Source organism: Raphanus sativus, chromosome 4 (genome assembly GCF_000801105.2).
Source record: "Raphanus sativus cultivar WK10039 chromosome 4, ASM80110v3, whole genome shotgun sequence".
Taxonomy (NCBI): Eukaryota; Viridiplantae; Streptophyta; class Magnoliopsida; order Brassicales; family Brassicaceae; genus Raphanus; species Raphanus sativus.
In genome coordinates this window covers 20,300,597-20,319,787 of record NC_079514.1, presented here as the reverse complement: position 1 = coordinate 20,319,787, position 19,191 = coordinate 20,300,597, and the positions used below count along the sequence as shown (strand labels likewise).

The following is a 19,191-nucleotide window of genomic DNA, read 5'->3' as shown; positions in this document are numbered from 1 at the left end:
CACGGAACATACGTATATTCGTATATTTTGTGTTAAATACTCTGATCTTGATTATTTATGTGGAACCCAAAAGAGAAATAAAATGAAAAATGCAACATCGAAGGTGCATTGAACCGCCAATCTTGAAAAATAATGGGGGCATATTAAAACCACCAGAATATTTTACCTATAGTTTAGGGCCTAAATGTGAAATAATATAAATTTTTCTGTGGCACTTGCCTCCATGCTGGTGTACGTAGGTTCGCCTATGCCTACGTATGAAGGAAGAGCTTGCAAGCAGATTCAAGCAAAACGAGATTGGAGAATGATGATGCTCAACCGCCATGCTTTCCGGTGAACAAATCACGGTCTCTGTTTCACAATGATATTGGTTTTGTTTATTATTTTTGTTTTTGTTTGTTACTCTTTTTATTTATTCAGAACTTAATTTATCGTTTCGTATCAAAATATTTGCGTCTCCTTTCTGCAGAATGGAACTAACCTTTTTAATCAGCTTCTGATGATGAAATGTGGAAGCCAAGTACAACGTGGTAGAAGCCTGGGACATCACTCCCAAAAACTTGAATACTTTGAGGTGAAGCATTTGTCTTTGTCATTCTCTTGGTTATATCCATTGGATACTTTGGAGGAATCAAACTAAACGCCTTACTCTACAGGCTGTTGAAGGGGTTCTAAAGATCAAGGACAGATACAATCCTGCAACGTGAATGCTTGGAGATGGACATTCACATTGAAGTACCTTATTGCACAAAAATATTAATTTTATAATTATTGCACGATGTCAACTAAATAAAATTTATAAAATCAGTGTATTTGCAAAAGTAACTAAAACACATAATATAATTCACAATATTATGAAGTTAGAGAAGAAAATAAAATTTTCCCAAAAAAATAAGAACAAAAGTAATGTACATTTTTGTTTTTTCATGTACCATAACTTAACGATGAAGCAAACAAAAATTAGGAAATTTACCATATAATTTAACAAAATGACAGAAAAGAACATCCACAAATTAACTTATAACTAAAACAGTGATTATAAAAAAATTTAGAAAAAAATTATTAGGAAAATGAATCAATAACATTTATTTTGAAAATTAAAGTTCTTTACTCAGATAACATAGTTTATGTGACTTTCCATTATAATGAATACAAACAATTCAAGCAACACATGAATATTAATTTTATTATTTTTGTGAAATATATTATATAAAATATCTAATATTACATATATAATACTATAATTAATTATACATTTAACTCAAATAAATTTTAACAATAATCTATTGTAAAATTTAGTAAATTTATAATCAAAACAATGAATTTTAAGAAAACAAAATTTAAAAGTTATATTACGAAAGTAATCAGTAACATTTTTTGCCAACTAATCAGTGACATTTATTTCAAAAATCATAATCATTTATATAAAAAGATGGTTTACTTTATTTTCAAATATAATAAATATAAAAAGTTATATCAAACATGTATATCTTATTATCTTGGTCAAATATATTAATTAATTATCTAATATTACATAAATAATATTATAATTAATTATACATTTTAACTCAAACAAAATTTTTACAATAATCTACTGTAAAACTAAATTTAGTAAAAACATAAAATAATCCACTAAAGCATATTAAAATTGAACAAAAATATGTGAATTATTTTACAAGTTTTTTTCTACTAACAAAAATGAAAAAGAAAAATAATAATCTCACAGATTTCTTATGGTCGGTCATCCAACTCCAGAAAATCACAAGAAATGATGCAGTGACACATCCAATTTTTAATATATAATTAAATCATAAATTATTTAACAAAAGAAAATCAGTTAAGCTTTTAACAAGAAAAAAGAAAATCATATTTTAATAAAACTCATAACTAATTTTTCAGATAACGTGGTTTTTATTTCTATTCGAATTTGTTATCGGCTTCTTATGTTTGATTCTATATCTAGGCACACATGTTCGCGCTGTTCTATCTATAAGAGATTTTAACCTTAGAGCAACCAACATGATAGACCTCGACGAAGCTTTGATCGACCTACAAGCATCAGTGAGAGAACCCATTCCGGAGGATGCTGAGAAAGTGTGCTCCATCTGCTATAGCAGATTCAATGGGACGAGGGTTGTAAACTCACTGAGGTGCAACCACATATATCATCATCTATGCATCGTCGAGTGGTTTCACCATAACCTATGTTGTCCCACATGTCGTGACACAGATTTCTAAACTGAAGTTTTTCTCCTTAACATTATCCATATTATGTTATCATAACTCTTTAATTAAAAATGTTTTTTTTCGCAATTGCCAGTTACGTTTGTTCTATCGACTTCGACAGTTAATACATTTATGATCTAGAAAATATTTACTTTCAAAATTACTTGATAAAAAAGTAATTATCAATACATATATGTACCTTTTAAGATATATATTACAGAATACTTAGTAATAAGTAAGCAAAAACGATTTTTTCAAAAAAAAAAACTCAGAACACATCATATTCTGAAACTAATTACCAAAATTACACATACAGAAATTTACACTTTAGGAATTTTGCCACAATTATGTATATGTAACACTACAGCTTCAGCTTCTGTTCTTCAGATACTTGGTCTCTTTCTTGCATCATTTATGACTCCTTAGAGGTTATTGTTCTTCAGATACTTGGTCTCTTTTTCCTTTGGTTTTTCATTTTCACAGAACTTCGTACTTGGATTTATTTAGATTTCAAAAAATTATATCGTTTGATTGTTTTTGCAAAGTATTTGATCCTAAATGATCCCATCGTTTAATACACAATGTTCACATAAAATAAATTTCAATAGTATCAATTGAACATCAACCATTTTCCGCGCGTAGCGCAGACATCAGATCTAGTATTTTCAATAGTTTAAAAATTTAAGACTATATTCAAGCTTTTTTATTTGAATAATTGTGTCGCAATTAGTGATGTTAGTTCACACAAATTTTTAAAACTTTCTCAGTTAAAAATAATACTCATAAATAACCATACCTTAAAATACACCTCATTTGATGCGTTATGGCGTTCATTGATTTGTTCGTGCCAATGATCCGCCTACAGTCTATTTAATTGTCGTATCATTTGAAAATATATTAAAATAACTAGATTATGGGTGTATATTTTGTTTCAATTTTGTTTTGAGAGATTTGACTTTTATATTCATGTTTTTATAATCATATTTTTGTTTAGTATTAATTTAATATAATTTTAATTACTATATTAAATATGTCAAGTTGTCTAATTATACAATTGTGTCATATGCATTTCAGAAATTGTTTTGAGACTTCCCCTATACATTATTTGCGAAGTGATTTGCCACATGTCTTCTCTACAATCGTTTTTACAAAAAAAAATTGTGACATGGCCATTAAGATTGGTGACATGTAATATGGTTAAATATGACATAGATAATTACATTTAATGCTGATATATATTTTTGGAAATATTTTTAGAATATGGTAATAACTCATATATTACATTTAATATTAATTTATATTTTTGGTAAACTTTGTAGAATATGATAATTACTCATAAATCATCACTAAAATAAATATATTCAAATATGACATTTTGAATTTAGAAATATTACATAATTTTACTTTTATAATTATACAATTTTTATTATCTAAAATTTTCTAAATTTTCTGCATTTAAAAAATTATAAAATTTTAGTCGTAATTCATTAGTTTCTTTTAGATATCTACAAATTATATAAATATTGTTTAGTTTTAATTTTTGATAACTATACAATTTTTAAATGATTTTAGTAATTTTGTACAAGTTCATTTAATACATTTAACCAAAAAAAATAAATAATTTTCTTATCTAAGATTCTAACTTTATATATATACATATATATTCTTAAATATAATTTAAAACAAAAAAAAATATTTTCTCTTAATTTAATGCTTAACTAAATGATATTTATATTAATTATTGGTCAAAAATAATAAAATATATAATATTAATAAATTACATTTTAAATATAAAAATTGAACTTTAAAAATTCATCACTGCACATGGTGCAGGAAAACACCTAGTTATTCATGAAATTTGTAACATATTATATTTTCTTAGGCTTGGAAAAATTAGTCAAGAATATTTGTACCCCAAAAACCCGACTTGGAATCGACACAAAAATCGAAAGTCTCATACTTCTATTAGACTTGACCTATATACTTGAATGATTCTTAAAGTGTTATATCTGAAAACCAATATCAAATGAAATGTATGAGGAATTTACGTCAGTTTCAGGTTACATTTGCAACGGATTGTTCTCAGTTGGTGAAGATGGTTTCGGAACCAGAAGAGTGGCCGGCGTTCGCAAGTTATCTGGAGGATATCAGAAGCTTACAAAGTAGTTTCCATAGCTCACAGCTCATCTATGTACCAAGGACGGCAAATTCAAGGGCGGATCGTTTAGCACGCAGTGCCAGACAACAATCGTCTTTTGTCATTCACATGGATGCCGAGCTACCAGTTTGGTGTACAGAGTCAATATGAGTCTGTAAGTTTGATGACAAAAAAAAAAAGAAAACCAATATCAAATCTAACCCTCACCGAAAACTGAACAAAATTTTTGAAAAATGTTTGAAAAAATATATGCATATATATATATATATATATGGGTTAATATGGTCTTCACTAACTTTAAACAGAATCACATTTAATAAATATTTTTAATCTAATAATCTATTTAAAAACCAGTTAAACTAAATGAATTTATATCAATATTTATTTTTATTAAAAGTTTACTTAAACCCGTTAGACCCTATTTTAACATCATATGTTCTGTTGATTGATAAATTTAATATTTTTGTAATATATTTAAAATTTGAATAAATTAATGTTTGTTGAATAAATTTCAATTCTCGGGTAAAGATGTAAGTTATGTTGTTGTACCGTTGTAGTGTGATAATGATTCTTGAAAAAACTGGTATTCAATTGTATTGTTGCTAAAAATATTTGTTAAATATGATTACAAAACTTCAAGTTGAAATATTTTTATATTGATGTAAACAGATTTGAATCATATATTGACAAATTTGAATAGAGTAATATAAGATAAAAATCAGTTTCAAATATTTTAATATAAATTATATTAAATCTATTAACAAATAATAAATATTTTTTTTGAAAAACAAAAAGAAAATTTAGTATTATTAATAAAACATTTTTATAATACATATTGAAATTTGTTTTACCAATATAATTTTGGTTTATGTAACCAAAATGGTTTATAAATTAATTAGGTTTATTAAACCGATTTCAATTTATTTATATTATATATATATATGCATACATATATAAATACAAGATACACAAGAAAACAGCCAACAAAATACACTAAACCTAAATCTAAGCCGAAGTCCTCCTCCTCCACCGCACCTCGACGCTTCAGCCAGCGCTTCAGCTGCCAGCCTGCCACCATTGCTTCAAATCCTCTCAGCTTGACAATGGCGACGAAGTTGAGATCGTGACGACCGGAAAACTTGAGACTGTAATTTTTTCAGCTTGCCAACAGTTATGAACTTGAGACCATGACGACACGTATGGTTGGGATATGTATTTTATTTTGACTTATTCTTGGGTTCACCCCTAGAGTGAACCTAGAAGTTCACCCAACCAATAGAAATCACTCATTTCACAATTGATATATTTTAAAAAAGGAAACAAAATATTATCAAGTTATATTATATTTTTAAAATAAAAAATGTTAAAAATAAATAAAATAGTAATATATGCAAAAAAAAATTAATTTTTTTAACTCTATCATCAAAACACCCTAAACTCTAAACTAAAAACATTAAACACTAAATCTTAAAAATACCAAATCCTTAATCCTAAAAAGAGTTTAGGGATTAAGATTAAGGGTTTAGTATTTTTAAGATTTATTGTTTTAGTGCTTAGTGCTTTTGATTTAAAATTTAGGATTATCCAAGTGTTTATGATTTATCCAAGGGTTTAGGGTTTAAAGTTTAGGATTTAGGGTTTAGTATTTCGATGATGGCATTAAAATATCTTATTTTCTTTTGCATTTACTAGAGTTTAGGGTTTAGAGTTTAAGATTATCCAAGGGTTTAGCGTATACCCAAGGGTTTATGGTATACTCAAGGGTTTAGGGTTTATGATTTAGGATTTAGGGTATAGTTTTTTTGATGATGTTAAAAATCTTTTTTAAAAATCTTTTTTTGTAACTACTATTATTTTTATTTCATTTATTTTAAAAACATAATATAACTTGACAATATTTTGTTTCCTTTTTTAAAAGATATCAATTGTGAAATGAGCGATTCATATTGGTTGGGTGAACCTCTAGATTCACTCTAAGGGTGAACCCAAGAATAACTCTTTTATTTTTGTGCTTTAAGTATGGTCCTTTGGAAAAGGAAAAATCCATAAAATCCAACTGTTTTTTATAGAAGAAAACGTAACTGTTTAGGTTAGGAAAAAGATGGTGGTTTTTTATTAAGTAGATGCAGTTAGAAAATTCTAAGTATCCATTTGATCGTTTCAATCTTCTACATATCTGAAATTTTCATCAAGAATTACAATTTCATAAAAAATGATACAAACAATTTCATAAAAAATGATACAAGCACAAAGCTGCCAATTGCTTGATCACAAAGCGTTGAGAGTTAATAAGCTTAATGGATCGAAGTTTGCAACATAAAGGAGTAGAATTTCTTATGATAAGAATACACAAATCAAGTCTATGTGAGTCTACACAAAGTTAGAGATTTTTTTTCTTTGGTCAGAAGATAGGGATTTAACACTTGTATTTTAATCCATTCGATTAAGATAAACAAGCAAAAGACTAATATATTTATGGGAATCCATCTAAAGACTTGCTTGAACAAAGACACAAAAACAATCTTTGTAAAATAAATAGTATTTGTATAATTTTGTGAAACGAGTACTTGACAAATGAGATTTAGCTCAGCTTAAATAGGAAAAAAATACAAAGAACCAAAAAAATAGCTTGAAAATAAATCATAAATGTAGAACTTGTAATAACCAAACCCAATTTCTGGCCCAAAAAGTCAAGGTCCAGGCCTAATCCGAAAAGCTCAACGTATTTTTTTAAATATCCACATTCTCCACTTCATTCCCTGCAACAAAAAAAATAATCATAAGTTAAGAAAAAAAAAGAAAAAGTTAACAAAAAAGAATGAGGAACCTTTGTAGGGGCTGAGCCATCACCGAAGATCGTCGAAGCCACTGCACCCTGTAATCACGCCGAGTTCATCACTACCGAACGCCACCATAGGTAAGCGCCATAACTCCATGCATTTTTAAGTTTAGTTTTGGTCGTTTTAGTAAATCGTCCATAACTTCCTAATCATTGAGAATCTCGTGCATGTAAGGCTGCCACTGCATTCCCCTCGTCGAGATGAAGCCGTAGCCGCCGACCACGCCACAATCGGAGCCCGGACGAAACCGCACACGCCCCGCAAGTTTTGCTGTCCGCGAGCTTGATGTCCACATGCCGCCGTCAGTCACCGTCTCCGCCGCCACGGAGCCCCTGTCCTCAACCGCCGCACCGCCGTTCTTTACCATCGCCGCCGGTGACTTTTCCGGTAAGCCGCTGCTGTCCATCACCGTCAATGACCGCGCAGGTGACTCGGTTAACTCAGCCAGCCGAGTCGACTAAGTTAGTCAACTCGGTGATTCGGTCAACGGGATGGTATGACTGGTGTAAATTGATTTCAGTTCGATTAGGGTAAACTGGTCAGTTAAAATTAATTAGGTTTCAGTTAGGTTAAACTGGTTGATTTAATTAATTCGGTTTATGTTAAGTAAACTGAATTGTCCTTTGGAATTGATTTCAATTAAGGAAAATTTGGTTGTTTTAAATCAATTCCAATCTTGCCAAGGGCTGACCGGATTGACCTTTGACCAGTGGATTGATTTTGATTAGACCCGATCCGTTTTACCTGTTCGAAGGGTGTTTTGACTCGAAATTTTCCTCTGATTTCAAATTTTGGAATCTATTTGGGCAAACGGAGTTCATAGACACCACTTTTCCATATTTCTAAGTTGAGGGTTTATTTCTGAACTTCTCGTACACGGCTTAGGATTTCAAATAAATATAATTTATTTCTAATATATTCCGTCAGTGTGAAATCAAGTATATCATTACTTGTTTAGTTATTTTGGTTCTTTGTTTAAACTGGAACTAGGGTGCTAGATGGTTTTGTATGCCGGATTGTATGGATGTTACCGCCAGTTCAATCGACTGGCTGGACCGTAACCTGGAGAGGTCGATGAAGCGTGTGAGGGCGGTGACCCTGAGCACTCTCTCGGCAGTGTTTTGTTTGCCCGTTAGTGGGCAGCGAGTGCATGCCTTACTATGACCATTGTTTGTTGTTTTGGTATTTTAGGTACCGTGCTTGATACATGTTAGATTTAAAATATATTTATTCGGAATGTTATGATTGGGTCCATGGACTTCGAAGTAGCATCCCATGCCTCATTGAGTGACTCCTAGATTGCTTACCCCTCCTTTCTCCTTTCAAATGAAACGGACGAGCAGAAATGATTATACCGGACGAGTTCTCTTGGGCGCTATTGGGCTTTATCGCTTTTATCACTTTTTATCGTTATTGGGCTTTTAGGGCTTTGGAGTTTTTATCGTTTGTGTTATTTTCTATTTCAGACTTTTGGTTTATGTTGTTCTTTATATTTCGGATGTTATCGATATTCGTAGATGTTGACTCTAGAATGTCTATAAGTGGAATTTATTATTTATTATTATGTTATTTTATTGTTATTTGTTCTCAGAAGTGACAGGTGTCACAGAACTAGCTGTTGGGAATGATTTGATCTTGTACCAAGATATCTTGGTGAAATATCCATGAAAAGAGTCTCTGATTGATGAATAAGCTCTCAATGGTCGTGGTCTCCACTGGGTGGTCTCCACTGGGTCAAATGAAAAGAGTCATTGGAGAGTTTAAGTCTAGTGTGAACTCATTTGTATTAGGAAAGTGTATAAACAAGAGGATCTGCATAATCGTGTTGTTTCTGGTGCATGGTATGATGTTTATAGACTCAATTAAACATCGGATGTTATCTCGTGGTTTCCACATATGACTTTGGTTTTTCACATCTTGAATAAATGGGAAATTTCTTTATTTGAATCCGGATGGACCTAATTTAGTAGAATAGTTGCATATTGAGTTTGGATCGGCTTCTAAGTCTGGTTCTTTATGTTATGGACTCTTAAGAGCCTCTCTTTAAATGGGAAATTTCTTTATTTGAATCCGGATGGACCTAATTTAGTAGAATAGTTGCATATTGAGTTTGGATCGGCTTCTAAGTCTGGTTCTTTATGTTATGGACTCTTAAGAGCCTCTCTTTAAAAGTCTAAGTATATTTGCTCGAAGGTTCATAATGCTTGGGATGATATGAACTAGAGTATGCATCGGGTGCTGTGAAGGTTCTCAGAGTTGAAAAACTCTCGTTATCTCCCTGGTCGAGGCACATTTCTTGTGACATGTTATTTCATGGCTAAAATCTTATGGGTTAGTGAGATATATTCTTTGGGATGTACTTATATCATAGTTCGCTCGTAGACAGATTGAAAAGAAACTGGAGCTCCAATTCAGCTAGGCATCTAATTAATGTCCATGAAATATCTTCACCAGACAACATTATTGCTGAATTTTGATGAATATATGTGCGATATAAAGAGTATATGTGATATGCGTTTCAAGTATTACAGATGTTTTGGTAATTTTGGATTGTTAAAATGCAACTGAAGCATGTAAAAATCATCAAAGTGGCTCATATATGAATCATTGACTGAGAAAATAAACCACCATCAAAATTGTTTTTGGTAATTGGCATTTTGATCTCAAAACAAACCTGAACTCTATAAAAATGGTTTTCTGAAAAAAAAAATGGTTTTCTAAGAGTCTGGAGTGTTATTTTGTACCAAACCAGTTTGATTTTTAGTTAAAATAATAATTTTAATTGATCATTATATTTACATCGATTTATAACATTTTCTTAAAATATCAAGAAAAAGAAATTAAAATTATGTAGATTATTTTGAGATATTGTTCTTAATCATCTTTTATTTTTAGAAATATGATTTAGATAAATATTTTTTAATAGTGCATATTCAGAGTATGAAATTTAATTTACTAAATTATCTACTCATCTAGATTTTTCTTATCTTGACAGAGTAACTTTTAAAACTAATAAACATAGAATTGAGTGAAAAAAGCAAACACAAAAGTTATGTGTACCTTATATTGTCTTTTTTATTTAGTTATATGCAGTTTATGGTCAGATTTGTTACTTCATTTGGTTGGAGTGCATACTAAAATTACATTTTTCATTATTGCATGTTATCTTTTGATTCATTGAATCTTGTGAGAAAAAGATCTTGTTTGTTGCATAAATTTGGGTCTACCTATATTTTTATAAATGGGTTTTGGACTCTCTTATTTTTCTGATTATTGTTTTGTATGATCTGATACCGTAGAGTTAGTTCCTGGGACGGCAGTGCAGCCAGTGCTTTAATCACCAGAAACTCTCACATTTCGAGGTAAAATCATTTTCTAAGGCCATAGACACTTTTTCTCTTATTGAAGTTTTTCTCTAAAAATTATATTACAACACTCTGATTTATGACAGGTGATATCTTTCATATTGGATTCTGCCAAAATGGATAATAACTGGAATTTTAAAACCTTGGGGACTGGTCCGCCGGGAACGATAAACAGACCACCGGTTAGTACTCCTTTGAGCCGACAAGGATCACTATTCTCATGGACACTAGACCAGATTCAAAACAACTTAGGAAAAGATTGTGGGTCAATGAACATGGAAGAGTTGCTTATGAGTATATGTAGTGCTGAAGGAACACAGGGCGGTGTGATTCCAACTAACGGTGTGAACGAGGGATTACAGAAGCAAGGGTCAATAACGCTGCCTAGAATACTTAGCCAAAAAACTGTTGATGAAGTTTGGAAATATATCACAGAGGAAGAACTCACCAACAATGATGGAAGAAGTACAAACATTCCTCAGATTCAGAAGCAGCCAACTTTCGGAGATATCACTCTGGAAGAATTTTTAACCCGTGCTGGGGCCGTGGGCAATAATAACAGCGGTGGCTACATTCATGACCCATCATCCATTTCGGGTATTCCAAACACAAGTTTGAGTGTGGAGTTTCAGCAGAAACCATTGGTTTCTAATGTGTTGGACAGTATTAATATTGTTCCAGGTAATAGAATTCTTGGTTCTTATTTGCATCCAAATGTGAATGGGTCTACGTCAGCATATAAACCGCGACAAGAACAACAAAAACAACATAACCCGTTTCAACCGCAACAACCTATCATGTCGAATCCACATGGTTATGGTTACGGAACACACGTCGCATTTACAAGTGGTCAGGTTAATGGTCATGGTATAAGAGATAGTTACATGGAAACTGGAGACCAAAGTCACCAAGACAATAAAGTTACTTTGGTCCAAAGCGTTGCACCGGTTCCTGGTGGAGCCATAAGTAGTGTGGACGCATGTCCTCAAATTACGCCATTTCCGGTATTAGATGGGATACCGAAGATTAATGCTGGTGGTACATCAATAGTATCACCATTTCTAGACACCACTACTGGACGTAACAGCGTGAGAGATAGGAACAGGAACAAGGGCATTGCCGCGGAGAAGAAATTAGTGGAGAAAACCCACTGGAGAAAGATAAAGAACCGTGAATCAGCAGCACGATCAAGAGCTCGAAAGCAGGTTTAAAAAAAAGTTTGACATCCTCTTATATACACGTCTTGATTGTTTGGTTATGTTAATACAGCAAACTTCTCATTTTGCTTTTATAGATTCAAACTATGGAGCTTGAAGCTGAAGCTGAAAAGTTAAGGAAAGAGAATCAAGAGCTACTAAAAAAGCAGGTAAGTAACAATGTCGTTAACATTTGCATTTACATTTATATATGCTGTTACCAAGAACACATCTACATTTGCTTCCCAAATACTTTCTCACGACAACTTTTTAATGATCGACAGGCAGAAACTATGTTGGAATTGCAAACCAAACTGGTAATCTATAATACACTCTCTTTTTTCGGCTTTGCATTTTTGGGTGTGTTTGTTTATGTAATTTATCAAACAATATCTGTTTGGCAGTACATCTTATTTTACTTCAGGGATGTCAAAGTGGGTTTTTGTTCTAAATTTAAAAATATTAATTAGACTAAACAAAATTAGTACTTCACAGCTTTAAAAATTTGTTCTAAATTTAGTTATCTAAATTGGTAACAGGGGAAAGGGATAACTAAGAAACGGCTGAGGAGAACGAAATCAAACATCCAGTGATCAATAGAGGGTCGGAGGATTATAAATTGGTGTGTTCTTATATTATGTTTCTGCTTATTTATGACCAAATTATCTATTTATTAGTCCGTGCGACATTGTTTTTTTGGTTACCATTTTGATGATCATATGAATATGATTGTCATGGGTTAGGGACCTATCAAAAGTTTACTATTTGCCAGAGAAACAAACAATAACTAGTGAAATTGCTTTATTTATATAAGAATATAATAGTAATCTAAAAAACAACAGTATGTATCAAATTAGGGCTGGGTATTTTACCCGGACCTGAAGATCTGATCCGAAACCGCTCCAAAAAAATCCGGTCCGGGTAGGAGCCGACCCGATCAAATTACCCTATCGGATCTTGGATCTTGTTGTAGAGGACCCGCGGATGTTGGACCCGACCCGAACCCGAAATCCGATGGGTACCCGAATTAATAATGTAAATTAAATAAAACTAGATCATTACCCGCTCGACCGAGCGGGAGTCATTTTTTTTTTATCTTTGTTTTTACTAAATGTTATACATGATCGCCAATGTGTATTAATATAAAATTTTGATAAATAACAATGTGTACTAATGTGTTTAAGTAAGCAATGTGTTTAATTACTAAATTTGATTTTTAAATTTTATAATAACGTAAAGTAGATTTTTTCTGTATTATTTAAAATATATAGTGCTATATATTTTGTATTTTCAACATTTATCATACAAAACTTACATTGGGGTATTATTTATATGAAAATATGTGTAACATAATATATTTATATATTATATAAACATATGCACACCCGCACGGGTTTTATTTTTAAAATGTATTCTATATTGTTTAGTTTTATGTGGTATCGAGTTTGTATAATTCAATTTTGTGTTTAAAGAACAATATCAAAACTGTCTTTCGTATGTAAAAATAACATTTTGCAAGCACGAGTTGTGTTTTTTTATTGTAACACAAAATTTTATATAAAACTTATGTTTTTTTGTACATTACGAAATTTAATTTTTTAAAATAATTATTACGTAATTTCAAAGCGAATTTTATCTCTGAAGTCTAATATATTTTGTGTGTAATGGTTCAAAGCATTTTCGATATATATTATATTTCATTTGGTTTGTTTTTAGTATTATTGTATAAGTATAATACTATACAATATTACTATATTCTATACAATATATGAAGCTATGTGTTATTTGTTTTAGAAAGTAGATTAGGCCCAATGTAGTTATAAGAATAGTCATATCTTTATGTATGTGTCTATGACTTATCTACCTAATGTTATTCATACTAATAAAATTAATATGGCCAATGAAAATATACTGATCAATTTAAAATGAATTGTATAGGGTAATTATAGAACGATTAATATTTTTTAGTATTCTTAGTATATATCTTATTTAAATTGACATGTAATAAATGTAAAAATCATATATGGAATATGGACAAAAAGAAGAATTGTATTTAAGGAAATACATCAATGCAAAGTTAGACTATGGTACGTAATATATATAAAGAATGAGATATTTAATTTAAATATATGAGGTCCACCTTTAAAAATCCACCTAGAAGAAGTTGTAATGTTCCTGTTTTAATAAGATAGATGAATAGATAGGAAGTCGAAGACGGATTATTTCTCTACAGAATAAGGAGGTCAACCATTAGGAAACAACCAATTATTGTTGTATCACGCATAGTTTAATATATACACACATTTTAATATAATAAAAACACAAAATTTAAAATAAACTTTCAGTTATTTTCGGATATATTAATATTTTCAGTTTTTTTTGTAATTTTAGGTATTTTTTAGGTCGAACCCGAACCAAATCCGACCTGGAACCGATAAATTATAATTACCCGAATGGGTCCAACTATCTAAGACCCGATCCGACCCGACCCGAACCCGGTACAATCCGAACCGATCCGGAACCAAAAATTTGAAATTACCCTATCAGATCCTAAACTCCTAAACTCGAAAAACCGAGACTCGAAAGGACCTGACCCGAATCCGACCGACGACCCAAATGCCCAGGCCTATATCAAATCTGTTTTCAAAAGAGATGCCAATTGGGATTTTACAAACGACTGGAGGTGAATAACTTCCAATAGATTTTCATTGTCCTCGTAGAGAATCTTAAATTGCACACTTGAGTTGAACAACTTCCGAATAGATTTTCCCACCTTGATGATCTTTTAAAGCATTCCTTCTTCAACCAAAACTATCACATTTTGGTTTCATGTTCAAATGCTACACTTCTAAAGACCGAAGCCTAAGTTAAGACAATATCTTACTTCAACTTATAAGTCGATAGCCAAGAGTTGAGCACATTAATCTATGTGATACTCAGTAAGCCCTTCAGATGAATTCACAACAATGCATACAACTAGTGTGGGAACCTCTTGATCGCAACGTTTACCACATCGGATCACATCAGTGACTTGAAAACTTATCCATATCATCAGATCTTGTTTATGTTCCCAAAGCAATAATAAAAGACTGTTACATGATGCCAACTAAACTATAAAATGAGGAAACGGGCAATGCAAAAAATTGTTATCTAAAAAAGCTGTCACACCAGCAAAACGTAATACAGAGAAATGAGTGGCGATGTAATCTCTAACATGGATAACCCGAGGCACATCCTCTATCCTTCCAAGAGATCATTTTTCGATGATCTCTGCCTCTGAATGATCTCACAAGAAGCTTACCATCCACAGGCTTGCACAAACCGACATCAACCACATTTGTGGATGTTCCTCTTTTGAAACCTAGGGATGGATCGTCCATGTAATAGTCGAACAACATTGCCAAGCACCTGATTTGATGAGATAGGAGATAATCTTCTTGATCTGGAGGTACAATCTTCAACATATGAAGGTTCACCTGATAACCACCAAGAAAAGGTTAAGAAGGTAAGCACTGTTGGTGTCATGGAATAGAAATTGGTAATACTGTTACTTACCTCTGCTTCCATAGCTCGTAGTTCATTGTAATGATCACTCTCACTTGTCCCGTTGTCATTTCCAGAAGAAGTATGGAGAGACAGAGAAAAGAAAGGAGGTCTAAGAGGATACTCCATGCTAATCTGGACCTGCAAATACAATTCAATTTTCAACACTTGAGGAAGAAAAATATATAAGGAAGATAGTGTTTTAATAGGAATATATATACCGTTGCTTCTAACTTCCACAATTTCCCATCATCTGTTTTCCTGGAGAACACAAGTGCAAACTCCCTCCCACCATAATTTACCCATGAATTATCAGCTTTCATAGGGCCCAACGCTTCAACATGCGCTTCGGTTTTCCCAGCTGGCTCATCTACTTCACTATCATCATCCAAAACAAGATCCAAATCATCTTCGTATTTTTTTAAACTCGGCGACTTTCCTTTGCTGCTAATTGGAGAATCCAGGTTCTTTGTCATCAATGCCAACTGCCTAGACCTTGCTAGACTAGATATTTTTGATGGGGTTTGATCAGAGCTGGTTATCAAAGCTGCAGCTGTAACCAAAGAAGGAAGTTCTCCGTCTTCCCGAATACTTTCAACGTCTTCCTTACCAGAAAGAGATCTTCTATCCCCATCGATTTCCATCGGTTCTGGAACTTGTTCCACACTACTCAGAGTCAGAGAGCACGACTTACTAGCTGAAGATCGAATCTGTGACCAGGAATCAAAAGCACACAGAACTTTATGCAATGCCCATGGAGCGTCTTCGCAGTTCACAGCAGGCAACTCGTGCTTCATAAGAATATCAATCTGCTCCCTGTAAAGCCAGTAGAAGTTTAAAAGTATTCAATGAAAATAACACATCAACAGGAATAGATACCCATCAAAGCTAGTTAATGTTGCAACAAAAGGGTATTCTCGTCGACAGCCAAGTTATCTAGAAAAACAACTATTGATGGTTTTCTAGAATTTTCCCATAGTGGTTTTAGCCAAAATGAAAAACATATGGAATGGTGGGGACTCACACGAGCGCCAGATGCGCTTTTTTCCGCGAGCGTATTCTTTGCAAAACTGTTTCCACCCTACGCTGCTGGCGATACAGTGAGAGATCAGGTACAGACCCATCACTTTTAGCAGAGTCAATGTTAGAAGAATCCTGGCCAAATAAATTCGGGGACACTTCCGGTAAGATATCAATCCCCGCCAAATGTTGTACCCATTTATAAGGCCTTGAAGTTCTCTTCTCATCAAACGCTTGACCATCACCAAGAATGAGCTTAGCCGACTGCATGCCATACCAAGACAACTGAGTACTTTGATAGTATAAAGTCTTCAAAAGTACCAGGAAAAAAAAAGTTTACCTGGTGAGGTGGCTCAAGGCCAGCGTCATCTGGGAATAAGTTACAGAATATATTTTTATCTGGTCCATCTGGAGAGCCTTCAGCAGCGCCAACACATACAACATTCAGCTTCAGAAAGTAGTCAAACTTGAGAACAACAAGCTTGAGGGACTTGGTATCAGGAGTCTCATCATCGTCATATACGTGAAGGACAATTTTGAGAGGGTGAACTTGGTATAATCCAGCCTTATCAGATCCTTCTTTGCTGGTAACTTTCTTAGGCCGTTTTCTTCTCCTTTGTCCATCATCATCATCATCAGGTCCATCATCCTCCAACCTCGAACTCTCCGTATTACTCGACACGCCTAAAAAAAATCAAACACCTAATAATTAGCTTTCCTCTGGGTTCAGTCAAGGAAGACAGTAAATGAATCTTGTTACCCGAGTCCTTTTTGGATTGCTGTGTGGCATAAGCTTGAGCATCCTTAAGGCTCCCAACAAGCTCCAAGTCGATCCTCTCTTGAAAAGCTTCCTTCCGTGCCAAAAGCTGGGAGTAAATTACATAAAGGGGAGGAGGAAGCAGCTGAGCTAGACTATGCTGCTTGAGTTTCTTGGTGTGGTGTATACCCAACTGGTTCTGTACAGGAAGGGATGCTTTCTTCAGAGACTTGAGGTGTAGAGGAAGAGTCGAAAGAAACTTCTTGCGCTCCGCAATGGTTTCTAGTAAACTCTTCTTCTTTTGTTCCAATCTCGCTCGATGCTTACACAATTCTTTCCTCTGAATAATCGAAAAAAACACATACTTGAACACAATTATTCAATCATTCAAACAATTCAATTCAATCATAAACCTGATGAAGCTCAAAACTGAGCCTTTTGGGCATCAGAACACGGGAGGTGGTATCAGATGCAAGAGATTGATCTTTGATAGATTCAGGAGCGTCACGAAAGAAAGCTTCTTCTGATACGAGATCGATGTCTGGATACTTGGATTTGAAATCTCTGCAAGCCTTAATAGCTTTGACGTAATGGCTCTTCTCGTACATGAGATTGTGCAATTGCAGTGTCGTGAAATCGACTGGTCCTTTCGCTCGTTCCGTCTCCGCCTTCACTTTGTCTTCCTCCGTCAGAATCGCGCGATTCGCCTGCAGGACGAGAAACCCTAATTAGTTTCAGTGGAGAGAGAGAGAGAAAAGGGGGCGCCAAAACCTGACGGAGATTGACGAAGTTGAGGAACATGTGTGTGAGGAGTTCTCGAATCTCTGATTTGTCGTTTCCTTCTTGTTTGATTGACAGCATCTTCGCCACGATTTCTTCCACTGATGTTTTGCTTTCTCGAAGCAACTCCAGCGGAGACTTCACCGCCTCTCGCGGAGGTTCTACAGTCTCCATCGCTGCTTCCGACTCATCGGCTGTCACCATCCCTTCCTCGATCTCCCCGTCCTCCATTTCCTTCCTCTCCCGTCTCCCTGTTTCTTTTCTAACGCTTCTTTCGCATTCTCTTTTATTTTTCCTTTTTCTTTTTCTTTTTATCATATTTTATGTTTAAGGTGAGTTTGGTCAACAGAAAATAGAAGAACTCAAGAGTGGGATGAACAGAGACGTTTTATTAGAGTCGGAATAACGAGGGTACAAGAGTAAGAAAGCCGGCTAGTCGATGCTCGGCGAGCTCCTAGCCGGAAGTACAAGAGAGCGGCGAGATACAAAGAGAATAAAGGAAACCCTAATCTGGCCGCAAGTCTGTGTCTCTAAGTGGTGATACCCTTCCTTCTTGTCCTCAACTCCTTATATAGTCTCCTAGGTCGGTTAGTCTCGACCTAATTTGCTTCCCTTTGGTCATGGGCTTTTCGATATACAGGCCCAATCGGGATGACTGCTCGGCCCGAGCTGTTTGGTTGCTCGCTTCGGCTGCTCGTCCTCTAGCTAAAGTAGTCACGAGCCGAGTCGGGGTCAGTCGAGGAGCCGACGCCGAGCCGACCGCTCCCTCCTTGATGGTAATGGGCCTCCTGTTCGCTGGGCCTTGTGGGTGGTGACAATCCATCCCCAACAATAAGTCCCCCCCTAGCTCATAGTCGGTCGAGTAAACGATCGCTGTGAGCTAGTTGTTTTAGGGCTCGAAGAACAGGAGACTCGTTGTTGATTTTGACGGCTCCGCCAGAAATTGTCCGAGGAAAAGAACTTCCGCGATTCGGTATAAATCGTCTGGATTGATGCCGAACAACGGTCTTTCCAAACCGGGGATCTGATCGCATTCGATTCATGGTATGACGTCGAACCGTCGCCAATTGTAGCGAGGGAGCCGAACCGTTACTAGGTTTTGGATCGGGAAGCCAAAGCGTCGTTAGGTTTCGGACCGGGAAACCGAAAGGTCGCGCTTGAGACCGACGCGCGAGCCCGTCTAGAGGCCCATTTAGGCCCGTTTAGGGCTAATTATGACGCCTCGTTGAGCGCGCGTCCCCTTCCCTATAAATAAGAGATCTTCCTTCAGATCTCCCATTCTTCCGCAATCTTCAGGTACTCTCTC

The 19,191-nt window shown here is 34.2% G+C and overlaps 2 protein-coding genes and 2 long non-coding RNA genes across 6 annotated transcripts; 3 read left to right on the top strand and 1 right to left on the bottom strand.

Moving 5' to 3' along the window:
- Nucleotides 1-260: 260 nt before the first annotated feature.
- Nucleotides 261-807, top strand: LOC108852414 (uncharacterized). The gene is made up of 3 exons (XR_001949500.2): nt 261-347; nt 470-574; nt 657-807. It is a non-coding gene; the product is annotated as an uncharacterized LOC108852414 (long non-coding RNA).
- Nucleotides 808-7,158: 6,351 nt separating this feature from the next.
- Nucleotides 7,159-9,171, top strand: LOC130511483 (uncharacterized). Of its 3 annotated transcripts, none has more exons than XR_008944963.1 (3): nt 7,159-7,301; nt 7,399-7,718; nt 8,816-9,171. It is a non-coding gene; the product is annotated as an uncharacterized LOC130511483 (long non-coding RNA). The 3 variants fall into 3 exon arrangements; XR_008944962.1 differs by having other exon boundaries at nt 8,215-9,171; XR_008944961.1 differs by having other exon boundaries at nt 7,399-9,171.
- Nucleotides 9,172-10,203: 1,032 nt separating this feature from the next.
- Nucleotides 10,204-12,575, top strand: LOC108853729 (ABSCISIC ACID-INSENSITIVE 5-like protein 8). Its single transcript, XM_018627163.2, has 5 exons — nt 10,204-10,586; nt 10,676-11,794; nt 11,884-11,955; nt 12,070-12,102; nt 12,325-12,575. Exons 2-5 carry the CDS (start codon nt 10,706-10,708, stop codon nt 12,376-12,378), a joined length of 1,248 nt encoding a protein of 415 aa, XP_018482665.2. The 5' UTR covers nt 10,204-10,586; nt 10,676-10,705; the 3' UTR covers nt 12,379-12,575.
- Nucleotides 12,576-14,812: 2,237 nt separating this feature from the next.
- LOC108849674 (THO complex subunit 5B) lies at nt 14,813-18,175 on the bottom strand. Its single transcript, XM_018623265.2, has 8 exons — nt 17,877-18,175; nt 17,519-17,812; nt 17,109-17,445; nt 16,689-17,032; nt 16,353-16,612; nt 15,550-16,144; nt 15,341-15,469; nt 14,813-15,261 (listed from the first exon to the last, which is right to left on the bottom strand). Exons 1-8 carry the CDS (start codon nt 18,114-18,116, stop codon nt 14,995-14,997), a joined length of 2,466 nt encoding a protein of 821 aa, XP_018478767.2. The 5' UTR covers nt 18,117-18,175; the 3' UTR covers nt 14,813-14,994.
- Nucleotides 18,176-19,191: the final 1,016 nt, after the last annotated feature.